This window comes from Anguilla rostrata, chromosome 1, assembly GCF_018555375.3.
Source record: "Anguilla rostrata isolate EN2019 chromosome 1, ASM1855537v3, whole genome shotgun sequence".
Lineage (NCBI taxonomy): Eukaryota > Metazoa > Chordata > Actinopteri > Anguilliformes > Anguillidae > Anguilla > Anguilla rostrata.
The window spans coordinates 59914935-59929609 of NC_057933.1; the positions used below are offsets into that span (position 1 = coordinate 59914935).

The following is a 14675-nucleotide window of genomic DNA, read 5'->3' on the forward strand; positions in this document are numbered from 1 at the left end:
CAGCTCACTGCCTGTGTGTGTACCCCACAGCTCACTGCCTCAGTGACATCCAAACACAGTAACACAAGGAGGGATGGAGGGAGTGTAGAACGCACCACTTCCAGCTGAACTACATGCATTTCACTTCCCAACACAATCCCTCTGGGGAATTTGCACACCGCTAGAGCAGTGTAGGCTGTGCGGAAGGAAAGTTGATCGCTCAAAACTCTGCCAATGAACGCTTTTTGGTAGTAAACAAGCTAAAAAAAAAAAAAAAGCTCATAAATAAAAACACAAACCTATTGTGCTATTAAGGTAAGTCTCATACATAATCCAGTCAGGCATAGACTGTAAAGCTTGGATTTAAAAATACGTATTTTCTTAAACTAAAAACACTCATTTTAAATTCTCTCCAGGTTTTGCAACTTGCATCAAGCCCTCATGCAAAGCACATAACCCATTACTTTAATTCAACTCCCCTCTGTGGACTGAAGCAAATTACATTTGCAAATCGTGTTATACATTCTTTAAAAACCAATCTTGATCAGCTTAAATGTTAACCCAAAACTGAGGAAGCCGAGACGTGAACAAACTACACTTTCTACTCTAAATTAGTCTGTGTCTTACTGTGAAGGATGTGAAGTTATCCATTTTACCAGAGTAATAGCCTATTGCTAACAGGCGACAGGGGATGTTTATTGCTGATGAGTCTGATACTGCTGATGGGTGTACAGGATAGAGATTTTTCAGCTGTGTGTTTCCTGCTTTTTTAATATAACACACTCCAGATATAGGACAGGATATTAAATGGACTTCAGGTGAAGTTACAGCATGTATACGTAGCACAGCCGTACCTGCGATGTGACCCTGTAAATCAAGAACCATGTTCTCCCAAAATACAGTGCCATCCAACCTCTCCTTCACTCACTGGAATATCCAATACTACAACATCCTAGAAAAGCACACAAACTCCTTATTTCTATTTCTCAAACTGAAATAAACTCCAGATGGGTGGAATGTGTGCGATTTTCTTTCCCTCAAACATCTACTCTTATTTTCAAAAACATTTATGAATGTCACATGTACTCTAGACAAACATTTTTCTGCAGTGTATTCCAGGGAAAGCATCTGTGTAACTGTGTAATCTATTTAATTAGACTAATTAAAACAGCATAATTGGGTTGAACAAAAGCCAGCATACACACACTTCAGAAATTCAAAACAAGCTATAAAACAGGCTTTGTTATACGACATCTTCATGGTAGTATATGGGTTGAATCATTCTATAGACGTATCAAGTTCTGAAACTGTATCTATATCTATTTAATCTCTTGATTTATCGTGGACAATTATGTAGCAAGAATTAATCTCTCAGAAAAAAATGAAAGAAATTTATTTTTGTGTGAAGGGAGATTAACAGCAAACCCAATGAGCTTTTAGTGAGACTGAATAATGCAAAGACATTATCACACACTATAGGCTTGGATGTTTTTAAAGAGAGGAGAACTGAGCACCTAAGTCATAAACAAAAACAGTCTTTCATTATTAAAAAATGCCTAAATATGCCTAGTACCTATGAGGATTTTTTGGAAATAAAAACACATTAATGACAATAAAGGGAGACACCATAAAATAATAGTAGTGTAAAAATAAAAAAGACTTCAGCTTCATTCCTTGGCCATTTGAGCGTAGAAGTTGACTGACAGATTAATTTCGGGACATAAATGCAATCGTGAACACTGGCGGAAAGCCTCCATAGGCTTCACAGCAGGCATCCGGCAGACGAACGTATATCAGAAGGGTACATGCGCCTCAGTCCCCAGGGGGGCCCAGCTGTGGTATCCTTGAGCAAGGATCTTAACCTGACTCGCTTCACTGCCGGCTGTGTAAATGGATAACATTCCAAAACTGTTGGGAGCATCGCTCTAGATTATTCAAATTCTAAATAAAAATAACTAGTAACTGTACACAAGTAACCGTGCCACTTATCTTAATAACAAGGAAACATTCTGAGTGTAAGCAGTTAATAATATGTATCTCTCGCAAATTAATAGAAATGACAATGAATGTAGAAATGTCTCTCTCTCTTTCGCTATATATATATATATATATATATTTCTCCCCCTGGAATTTCCTATAATTGAAGCTGCCATGGCTCTCAGAGTGACCCTGACATCAGTTTGACTGCCTAATAAATCCCTCACACTGGGTGCAAGGGTGCAAGGAGAGTGTGAGGACAGGAGGCAAGGTGATGAGGAAGAGGGTTCAGGGACAGTCAAACACCCAAGGCTGGACTACTCGTATCATTAATATTATTATTATTTTTACAAAAAAATAAAGCACTTACTCCTTTAGACTAGTGCAGTGGAATAATTTGATTACATAATTCATTTTAACACATTAATGAATGCAGCACCAACAGGAGAAGGTCTGCTTCACACTTCCCTTAGCTTGCTGCAAAATCACACAATCAGCAAGTGGGTTGTCTCATCCCTTGTCAGATAAATAGCACCATAAATCACTTGCTGGATGAGATGAAATTTTTTGGTTTGTTATCTGTAAAAGCAATGAGACTTGAAGTCTCATAGCTGTTGAAAGGAGATGTTGTCAGTGAGATTCTAAAAAGCTTTTTAGATGTAGGTATCAACGGATTCAGTGGTTTTACTCGACTACTCCTTGATAAAGTATGAGCAGTTTATTTTACAGTTTAAAAATGTATACCTGAATGTAGGTTGAATTTGCACTCACAAATTTATTAATTAGTGAAATGATTAATTATGCCACATTATCAAACTATTTGCTCAGCAGAAGCCCTATCAAGGATGGGATTTATACTGAATTCGGCACGCTGCCACCCTCACTCACAGGGTGGATCTTTCCTGCCGCTCGGGAATGCGCGTGACCCCTGCACATCTTGTACAACAGACGCCCTTACAGAGGTCCCTCGGACCCAAGGGTAAGGACCCGAATTCAGAATCCACATCTCCTCTCCGCCCGAGTCTCTCTCCATCGCTCTACAGACGTGACCGGACGCAGAGAGCACGCGGCGAGAGAAAACAACACCCAAACTCACAGATGCCCTGGAAACGCAACCGCGGATAACATCAGCTCTAATTATTTACTAATGAAACTGGAGTTCTGAGGGCTCAAAGGCAGGAGTAATGAATGTAATTGCATGAAAAGCACAGGGTCATTTGCGTATAATAGGGATGCCTTTTAAAATGCAGCTAATCAGGGTGCAAGAGTGTGCATAAAAAACACTGAACTTTTCAGGCTAATGAAACAACATAAAATAGAAACTGTAATTCCTTTTAACGGAGAAAATGTGGCGTTAAGCATCAGCATATTTATTTGTAATAATCTATAAATCAAATGTAAGAATATGTAGGGTACATCTGGTGCAAATATAGATTATAATTGAGATTTTATAACTCTAAATATTTACTATTGTTTTGTTATCCATATTTACTGCTGCTTCTGTTCTCAAAAAATAACTGTTACAATAGATGAACATTTTTCACATAATTTCAGATATGAGAGACATACTTGAATGTACTGATATTTAGGACGTGCAAAAACAAACATACAATGTTAGCCTCACAAGGAAATTGGAGACATATATAAATTGAGGCACAAGGGTAAATTAATTCCTGAAATAAAGAATAAACCCTTGTCATTCTCCATAATTTACCTTAATAATGTACTTTGGTAAGCCTTTCCAGCTAAAATGTCTGCTAAATCACAAAATTACAAATACATATCTTTAAAGGTTATGTTGTCCTATGACTATTGACTTCTCCATACCAAAATGATCCTGATAGAAAACACTACTGTGTGCGTCTCCGATCTCCTCCTAACTTTTAACCACAGGAATACATAATATTACATTGCTTATTCATTTAGCAAACATATTTCCTTTCACATAATCACATATTTACAACTGCATTTAAAGGTAAGCACTTTGTATCAAAGGAGTAACTCTGAAAATGTGGACTTCCCACTTCCCTAACCACTATGCCTGGATCACCTCCCGTGTTGTAAACTGGCTGCACCATCGACTGTCCTTCACTGGTTTCCATGTCACCCTAATGCCAGAATTATAATAATCAATCACTGTTTATTAAAGTAGAATACTACCATGGATTTATAGAATGTCCTAAAACCAAGCAATTTAAAATGCATATACACATGGAAGAATATAATTCAGGTTAAGCACCAGGATTAAAATAGGAGCCTTGGAACCTTCTGATGGTGAGCCCAAGTTGCTTCTTTAGATCCCTAGCCACTATGCCGCATAACCTTCGGCCATTTTACCACCGGCAAAAGGACCGCACAGCTGAAGGAAGGTCATTGAGGGAACACAAGCAGAACTCTGCTGCCCATCAACAGAAACCAGGGTCGCTCCCAGGCAGCTACATGAGCAGCAACAGCACCGGTGTCAGCAGTCTAAGAGCTGAGATGAATCACCACCTGCAATTACCCGCCACAGGGCTTACACACCAACAGGTGCCTTTCGCTGGGTTCCCGTTCTGTTATAGTTGTTTTTTTCTTTTCCCCAACCGGCCCCACTCCCACTAGACAGCTTCTCCCTACCACACAATCACCCAGTTCACTTCCACTCCCGTTATATCACCCGGCCATTTCTATCCTACTCTACTCATAGACCAATCCATGAAATAGCCCAAAGCCAACTGACTGACACAATTCTGGTATGGACACACAAAGCCAGAATCAAAGAAATTACAATCCCACTTGTTTCCTACCTCTCGCCCAATGCATGCTGGGATAGGCGCTAGCACCTCCCATGACCTTGACCAGGAATAAGTGGGTATAGATAATGGATGGATGGATAGATGGACAATCCCAAATAAATGAGACAATAAAAAATTCAGATGTTGTATGAAAAAGTTGTCATATTACATTTTTACAGTGAAATTGAAAGTTAGGAGGAGACATAAATACTACACAATACAAAATCTACCAAAATCACTTAAAGCTACATGAGTGACAAGCAAAAAATTACAGCCCATACATGGATATCAGTGCGCTGCACTGTCTATCCCCCAATACCTGATCCAGGATTATCTAACCCATTGCTAGTCCAGACCCATAATAATAGTCTGAAAAAGGACAGGGACTTATCCAGGGTCAGCGTAGCAGCCCGTACCTTGCGTCAGCAGCTGCAGGTTGCGCACCTCCTCCCGCACTCTCAGCTGCAGGACCTGCTGCAGGACGTGCTGCCGCTGGCTCTCCTGCATGATGCCCATCCGCTCCAGCTTCCTGTCCGTCAGCCTCATCAGAGCTCGGCCTGGGGGCGAGGGGCACAGAGACAGCGCAGGGCATGAGGGGGAGGGGGCTGCAGAGAGTCAAACTGAAACAAGACATCAGCATTTTCACTCTGTGTGCCCCCTTAATTCCTTAAACCAATATCTGTTACATTGCCTTATATTGATGACCCGAGCCAATAAAACAGCAGTGGACCATGTTGCCTTGCTGACCGGGGTGAGAAAGCCCCACGTCTCAGCTGAACCCAGTTCCTCAATATAAATCACATGCATCCATTCAATGAATGTCAAGCGCCAATTGTTCGCAGTAATTGATAAATTGCCATTGTTTAGTTGGTCATACTTTTTGTCATTGTACAATTTGTTTTCATAAGTGGCACAATCTTTCATTTCAATGTTATCATTTTTCCCTTGTGGACTCAGCAATGTAATTACAAAAAATAAAACAAAAATTTAGCTTGATTGATCTATATTTAGTAGGATCATGCATCATATTTAAAGCAAAAAAAATCCCATAATGTTGCTGTGTCCTATAAACCAATAGCGTAATTAATCACTGTGAAGGTTGGTCGGCTGTTATTATCCAATATGCTGAAGGTTGCTCCAGACAGGCCACCATGAACAGGCTATTTTTACATGCTTTTTTGAGTACAGTCATTATGTTACAACGTTCAGTGCTATTTCTCCAGTCAGAGACAAATGTAGCACGTCTGAGCTCATAGAATTATTTTGCATGCATTGATTGTACAGATATAGCTCAATTATACAGCTTATGTGCGCGTGCGTGCGTGTGTGTTGTGTGTGTGTGCACGTGTGAGTTTGCGTGTGTTTACATAAATGACCATTCTCCTTTATTGACTGCATTTCTTTCGGTCTATTGAGCTTTCTTTCTTGTGCCCTTTTCTCCACTGAAATAACCATTTCATGGTTAGAATGTCTGCCTTGACCCCAGAAAACTGAGTTCAATTCCTGGCCAAGTCATACCAAACACTTTAAAAATGGTAGCTAGTGTATTTATGTTTTGTTCTAAAAGCAATAAAAAAAAATGGATTGTGGGTAATGGCCCTTGGGCAGACAGATGCCCTGTATACGGGCGTTTGCTTGTACATGAAGCATCAAACTCAGCTTACTTACTTTTTAAACAATGTGCAAAAACCTCTCACTACAGACAAACATTTTTCCTTGTTTGGTTGTGGGTCAGTAGTTTCAACGTCCCCAAAGACACAGGCAGGAATTTTTCAAGGCATAAATGAGCTTTAAGAGTGGTGGAGCTCAGCAGAGCAGAGAACTGAGAGATAGAGCCTCAGCTCTGAGGTCACCTGGCTCCTCCCCCTCCTCGGCTGCTGATTGGTAGCTGGAGCCGAAGGACCGCAGAACGAGGACGGCCAAACGACTGAATAACACAGAGAGAGATAACGCTATAAACAACTCACGCCAATAGAAGTGGAGCTGAAGTGAGGAGGGAGAAATGGCCACAGAGGGAGATCCCTATGAAGGGAACAGAGACAGCACACACAGCGCACAGCCAGAGTCAGAGCAGTGTTTATTATGCGCCTGTATGGCCAATCCATTACCATTAGAATCACTCCAATATTTTTCTTGTTTCTGCCTAGAAAAAGCGTGCATCGTCACGCTCTCCGTCCATTACCTGGCAACAACAGCGCACTCCAGAGACGTGTGAAGCACACGCAGCTAATCAGTTTTTATCAAACGCTGTTTGCTGCCGGTATCAGCCTTAAGCTTTAGGATTTACGTTCATCTGATACAACTGCTTCCTCATCAACACCGTGCCCGTTTCCCATTCTTCACACAGTAAAAGGCAGACTGCTGTACTTGGCTGCCTAGCGCACTGGCGCTCTCTGATCAGGCCCAGGGAAGCTGGGGAAAAGCCGTATGAACGGATAACATATCAAATTCCAACAGACCGAATTAGGGTGTCTGCCAATCATACAATTTATAAAGACAATAATATAAGCACATGGGGAAAATATTCAACAAATGCAGTATTTCCATCTACCTACCTCAACTCATCTACCTCTTATATATGGGCATACACAAAATCATGTGCTTTCACAAGACAATCGAGCTCTACTGAACCCACCACCTAGAATCCATACTGTTAAAAAATGTCCCGGGTGAAAATATATCAGCCATTTGTCCGTAAGGCTTTTGACTTCACTTGCATGCAACTAATCAGTCGCGTTTTGCTTTTTCAGGACAACATGATCAGGCCTCAAATGAAAAGTGAATGAAAAAATATTTATGGTGCCTGTCCACAGTTACCCTTGGGTAAATAATATGATCACAGACATCACCTGAAGGGCATTGATGCTGCTGTTAAAGATGCATAGTTATAGACAGGGAAAGCATGGTTGGATCATAGCCACCGTTAGCCCTACCCATCATGTCCTATTGCCCCCTCTCAAAAGAAGCAGGATGTTAATAACACTGTCCTTAAACATGCCATTTTCAATGAGACAAGTTTGTGAGAAATAGCCGCTCAGCCACCTCACAACCCTTTCCACTGACGCGTTCCCTGGCTAATCGGATAAGAAAATGAATACTCCACTGCCTGGTCATTGTGTAGAAAGCACTTTGTAGTGTCACTGGTGCCCACGGTGTTCCCGAGCCTAATCTGAACGAGCCTCAACAGCCCTGTCCTCACTTTGGGGAAAGGACTACGTGCATAGCAGGGAAATTAATGAAAGAGACGGAGCGGGACTACTGCCTCCCAGAATCCCTTGCACATTAATCTCCGCATTTGGACCCTGAAGCTGTGATTAATGTTGCTGAATTAATGTGCTCACCTTCCTGTGTCATCCTGCTCCCTCCACCCCCAGCACTGCGACTGCAGTCTACTAATTACGCATTTGTAGTGGGCCGGGCTGGGCGTGTGGTGGGGTGAGGGATCTACAAATTTACGCCACCCTCCCTTTTTAGTGAACCTCAGAGGACAGTAACTCGGAACTGCTTGAATGAATCTGACGGCGTGTTCGAGGTCAATGAGTGCTGAGTACAGAGACACAGAACTGAAGTCAGACTTTGCCAGGTGGAACTTGGGAAAACACAGGGAAAACAAGTATACCCACAATTCCCTGCGCAAGACACACTGTGCACGACGAGAAAGCAACCATGACTACCAGCCTACACCGTGGAGGTGCTCAAATCTGTCAAATGCCCGACGGAGCAGAATCACACAGGAGGACAGTCTGTCTGTCTGACCCAACTGGGAGTGCAATTGGCCGCTCTCGCGCGTGACACTGTCTGACGCATAACAGTAACGATAATTCTGTCTCTCTCTCACACGAGACAGTACTGTCTATCTAACAAATCTGACAGTGCTGTCAATCTTCTTCACGCTCCTGACAGAGTGGCAGGGAGTTCCCCTGGAACCCCGCAGTTGCGCTGATCACAGAGGAGAGAGAGTCGTCCTCCGAAACACAGCACTATTGATCTCTTTAAATGAAGTTCCTGGGAGAGAGTTAAACTGGAGGCTTTTCTTCGTTGTTGATGGCGAATTGTTTTGCTGATGGCGGCTGAATCAATTGCCTGACAGCAGAAGAAAGACATGCGAGCCGCTAAATAATCCGGCACTTCTCTTCCGCCGTCAACAAATTCCTCCTTTCTCCTTTTGCTCCCAAGAACCGACAGCATTATGCCTCCGATCGAAAGAAGGTGAGAGAAGGTGAGAGGAGGTGAGAGGGAGCGTAAAAAGAGACAGAGATGCAGTGAGGGACAGACAGATGAACAGAGAGAAAGGAGGGGGAGACAGACAGAGAAGCAGTTCTGTCGTTGAGAAAGACAGTACATTTGACCATGCTGTGATTCTTTCGGCAAAATGAATGTCAAGTGTTCCCAACAGGCTGTTCTCGGTGCTCTAATTAGATGCAAATTTTATTCTCAGATAATGAAAGATCTGCATTATTTCAATACAAGCTCCTGCTTGGCACTCTGTGTTAATGAAGGTAGCACAGAGTGCTATCCTCCATACGGCTTTCAGGATAGTACAATTACTCTGTGCTTTAATCTGCTTTCAGCATCTCTCACAGATGGATTTCCAGATAAATCATTTGCAGGAGATTACAGAACACATTCAGATATCGCATGAACTCGCATGCCATGTGATACAGCAAGAACCAAGCCTAAGGGTCACATCCATCATTTGCAAAAATACATAAAATAAAAAATACATACTACATGAGCACGGATTAGCTCCACAATGATCTTTCTACCGCCTCACTTTTTATTCCTAGAGTAATCCACAGAGAAACATTAATATTTCAAACATAAAATACAGCTGTTGAGTGCATAACAGATAGCCACTGAATATACATGCATCGCGTTTTATTTAATTGAATTTTCTGAACTGTAGCCTCTCTACATGCGTGTATTGCATGTAAACTGGTAATCAATCCCATAGAAATGAAAGTAGATGGAGCCCTGATTCTGCAGTTTCGTATTCCGGATTTTGCCAGTACATTAGGCCCGAGCTACAGGGATCTATGCTTGCTTTAAAGACCCACTCCAGCAGAAGCTCTGTCCCGTTCATTTCTCAGTTTAAAAATGGAAATAGGTGGCGTGGGCATGGAGTGGCCGCTTTTGAGCAGTCTCCTGTGTAAATACCCAATACATGCTTTCTTTGTCAAATCCAAGTTATGCATAGTTCTGTTTTGCATATAATGGAGGTCATCCATTACATCAAAGTACCCCATCTATGAGAACAGCCCATATTATTTACTGAATGAAAACAATGAATAAGGCCAACACAGATATTAAATTATCACATACAAAAAAAAGTTAATACCCATAATCCATTGACAGAAATTAGCACAATGCAATGGGAAATTGTTAGTCATCGTGACAGAGTGATTTCCAAGTCGTAAACTAGGTCAGGACACATTTATGTGTCAAGGGAAGGATGGATGAATGAATGAATGAATGAATGAATGAATGAATGACAACAACAGTATAATCGACAACAACAACAGTCAGGGAACTGGACTCGGAGTTACAGTTGTGGATCTAAGGTTGTGGACTTGATTCTCAGCTGGGGCACTGCCGTTGTACCCTTAAGCAAGACTCTGAACCACCACCACTTCAGTAAATATCCAGCTGTATAAATAGACTGTGAGTAAAGATTTATAAACAGAAAATAAGCTGCAGCAGGCGGCACTTTCAGTGGCCAGCGCCAAAACGTAGAGACTGGAGTGCTTTCAGCACAGTCTGCCAGACGGCACATCCACTTCGCTGTCTAATTAAATGTGGATCCATGTTAGGCAGCTGTACCCCTGACCGGCACAGACGCTTTGTCTTACACTGGAGAGCTTTCCATGTCTGACTGGGCTCCACTGCTTCAGCTCTTAATAAGCAGCAATGTTGTGCACTGTGCATTTGTTGAAGCTTCAAACTTGAGACATTCTATTTTCCACCTAAATAAAACAGCTTTATATTTGATTACCAAGGGAAATTTTCCCACTTTTTTCCTCACTTACATTTCAATATGATTTCTTTGTTTTTCCACTCAAGCCCAACTTATTTTTCCCACAATATCTCACAGGACGTCACAGTAAGAAGTTCCATCTTCCTAGAAGATGCCTCTTATTCCTGTGGGTTCCACTATTTATGTTAGCCAAATTCTTTGTATAAATAAATTTTAAAAATCACTATGTAAAGCACTGTGCATCTTTGTCGAGAGCGCTGAATAAAATACAGGATTTACAGTGGAAGAGCTGATGCTGGATTTGTGGTTCAGATGTGCTGAGGTCCTGTAAATAAAAGATCCCAAACCACTAATAGTTGAAAAAGGTGTGTTCCAGCATCATTCACAGTAGGGCTGTCAGTGGAGAAACAGGAAGTTGAGAACCGAGGAGCGAGATGAAGTGTTGGGCTGGGGGCTCACCTGTGATGTCATGCTGCTTGAAGGAGTCGCTGTAGATCTGGTACTGGTTGGGACAGTGTTTCTTCAGCCACTTGCATACGTCCTGCTGCGTCCACAGGGCGACCGGCTTGCTCAGCTTCAAGTTCCCCGGCTGCGGACACAGCATTCAAGAACGACTTGTGTGAAAACAAGATGTCATAAAATTACAGATGATATGGATGACAATGAAAATATTTCATTACATTAAATTCAAAGGAGGTGGCTGTATTGTTTAAATATGATATATGTACAGCTACACAATTCCAGGTAGAGTGCCTCAAAAATAATGATGGAAAATAAACCTACAGGTTTTTTGCGGGTACAAGCCCAACTCCAAATTTTCCCATAATTACCACTACACAAAAGCCTGTTCTTTGCACTAAGGATGCTCACTGCAGGGGATGGATTCATTTGACCCATTAGGCTGGCACGGCTCTAACAGTCAGGAGGCTGGGTTTGCAATCAGTGGACTGCATTTTCAAAGCCCAAGAAGCACCCTTGATCGAGGCACTCGGGGGTACTTAACCTGAATTGTTTCATTTTCATCTGATGACAGGCCCGTGTAGGTTTCTCTTAGGGATGAACAAGCCTTACAATACAGCAGGCCCCATGCAGAGCCGGAATGGAGTGGATATTACTCCTCCTCCCCTACAGATGCTGTAATTATGAGAGTAATGGCTGAGAGTCCCACTTTCTCGGCCCTGAAGACGGATTAACATTCAGCCTCTACTGTACGTCACAAGAGAAATAAGCCGCACAATCCACAGGCCTGGAGCACCTATGAAGCAGACAGAGGCCACTGTGATGGAATGAGGCACGTTCTCCACGCTCACGGACTGCAGGCGTTTAGCGAGCCAAGCAGAAAGTCACTTCTACCGCCACGAGGCCTCTTCGTCAGGGACGCCGTTTTGAGCGGCTTCTCGCCACGCCTCGTCAGCACATTCCACGTCGCGGTGAACACTGCGTCAGCTCGAAGACAGGCTGAACTGGCTCAGCGCTCTCAGCTCTCCGCAGGTCTGAGTTCATTCAGACATTCGCAGGCTAATGACACCGCTGTAATTTGGCATGTTCTCCGAGCGCTGAGATCACGCATCACGCCAGGCGTGTCACGCTGAAATGGCGTTCCCCTCCAGTGCGAAACTCATGTAAACCGCGAAACAGAAATGGTAATTACTGATTCTAACACAACAGCCATGACTCGTATTACCCTGCATTCAGCTGTTTGTTGACACCAATATACAGCAGTGACAATAATCTCAGCAGAAAAGCAGTCGGGTAGTCATGTTTCATTTTTTTAAATATTCGTTATATGACATACTGTGTTTGCCTAACCGTTGTCAGGGAAACTTACCCATCAGGCACAGTACCCATTTATACACCTGGATGAAACTATGCAGGCTATGTGCCTCGTTCAAGTGCGACAGCCCACTTATACCCAAGGTATCTGAAGCCACTTCCCCCTGCATTACACATCACAGCGAGTCTATTTCACACAAATTGATTTGGAAAAAACAGCCCCCATCAGTACCAAATTTTTTTCCACAAATTTACAGAACAGGTGTCCATTCTAATACCACGAGGGACCTTTGAAATGTGTATTTACACTTCTGGCACTGAAATAGCAGTCACAAATAAACAGTTTACACAACACTAGCAGCGCAGTTCAAAAGCTGGCAAGTTATTTCATTGGTCATCTATCACAGTTCACACCATTATATTTTGGGTTGATAAAAGCCTACTTCACCATAAATTACAAGCACAGGGTCTGAAATCCTAATAAAAAGCACCCCTGTAACCAGCCTGCCTCAAAGACATTCACCTATAAACGTGTGAATTTATAGGTACATGTATACATTTTCTTGCCAGAACAATTGTACTTTTTTGTCCAATCTTTACTGTAACCAATGTACTGTATCATCAGGACCTGTATATTTGAACCATAGGACAAAATATACTTTTGTAATAACAAGCTACTTACCAAAGTTTGCTTTGTTTCATGGTGCAAATGAAGTACAGCGCAAACAAGTTATAATGTAAAGTACAAAACTGTAGGGTCAGCATCTAAACAAGTCGCTGTTGTCAACACTTCTACCCAAGTGTCAACTGCTGAGAACAGGCATGTAAAACAGGTCTGAAATAGAGCTGAAGGCAAAAAAGACCCCTACACATAAGAAACCCACACAACACTGATGGAGGCCAGGGCTCTCTAGACCTCTCACGATTGGCTGAGTGATGATTGGTGAGTTAATAGTGGCTGTTTCAATACCAGATAGTGACCACGGTCTTCTTTCATTTTAGCTACTACAAACTATTTGCCAATTTCAGTAAAGTGAGATGATTTCTTCACAGCAGATCACTAAACATGTCCATTTAAGAGGGTCACACTGAAATATTTATTTAGTGCATATATTTATGAATTCATGATACTATTAAAGGGTTTTGTTGACATACTTTTTTAAGCAGTTACAAGTGGGAATGCAATAATGTTAACATACTTGAAAGTCACCGTTTACAATTTGCATACACTGGCTAAATGCATCCATATATGAGGGAGTACGCCATAGTCTAGACTAGTAACTATTAATTGATCCACATCTAGTTCAGACTGTCAAAATACTATACATCATGCAATGACACCTCAGCATATGCACTTGCAAGGTCTTGAGAATATTTATAAATAATATATCAAACATTTTATATGAAAATGTGCATACATACACACATACAATAAACTAATTTAATAAGGCTCTATGAATTTAATATTAAGTGAATATCTTTTGTGTTTTTTTGTTCTTACACACAGCCTAGCAGCTGACAGAATTAAATGCAAAAACATAATACCTGCATTGTGATTACATTCAATACACCATAAGACTAACAAGTAAAAACACGTGCTAGTTGCTTTTAAAAAAAATAAACTATAATTTATTTCACTTAAACTGCAGAGCCCAAAGGTGGCAGAACTGTTTTCTGCAATTAAACATTACCAACTCCTTAATGTGCGATCCCCAACTTCAGATCATTGAGAAGGGAATGTAGGCGATAATTACAATAATTGCCGTGTGCATAAAGCAATAAAAAGATTTTAGGATAATTATACTCCACTGACTGAAAGTGCTGATATGGAATGGAGTAGAGCGGAGTGAAAAAGGAGGGAAAATGTGAGCCCCTTCTATCTTAATCCAGACTCCCATCCACCCCTAACTGAATGCACAGCCTTCTGAGGCCCAGGAAGCAAACCACCTGCTTCAGAACTCTCCACCCTCAGCTGTGAGCTACTGTAACTCCGCCCCCTCGTCTCCTCTTTCAGTGACGTACCTCTCTTAATCACACATCTCCTCCTCTGAGCACAAAAGCAAAAAGATTGGTGTGAAAAACACTCACGTTAACTGAAATTGGAGAAGTGGAAAATTACAAAAGAAATCAGAAATAATGTTAATTGATTATTAGCTAGTAATTAGACAAATAAGTGATTAATGATTAAGCTTTGACTG

The 14675-nt window shown here is 41.8% G+C and overlaps 1 protein-coding gene across 4 annotated transcripts in view; it reads right to left on the bottom strand.

Moving 5' to 3' along the window:
- samd12 (sterile alpha motif domain containing 12) overlaps positions 1–14675 on the bottom strand; it is a 52643-nt gene that overhangs the window by 20714 nt on the left and 17254 nt on the right. For 3 of the 4 annotated variants that reach the window (XM_064345734.1, XM_064345713.1, XM_064345728.1), the window contains exons 3-4: positions 11164–11293; positions 5147–5287 (exon numbers count right to left, since the gene is read on the bottom strand). In XM_064345734.1, the coding sequence (XP_064201804.1) occupies positions 5147–5287; positions 11164–11293 (271 nt within the window). Of the gene's footprint in view, positions 1–4863; positions 5288–11163; positions 11294–14675 lie in introns of those variants that run through there. The other variant, XM_064345720.1, reaches the window with a different exon arrangement.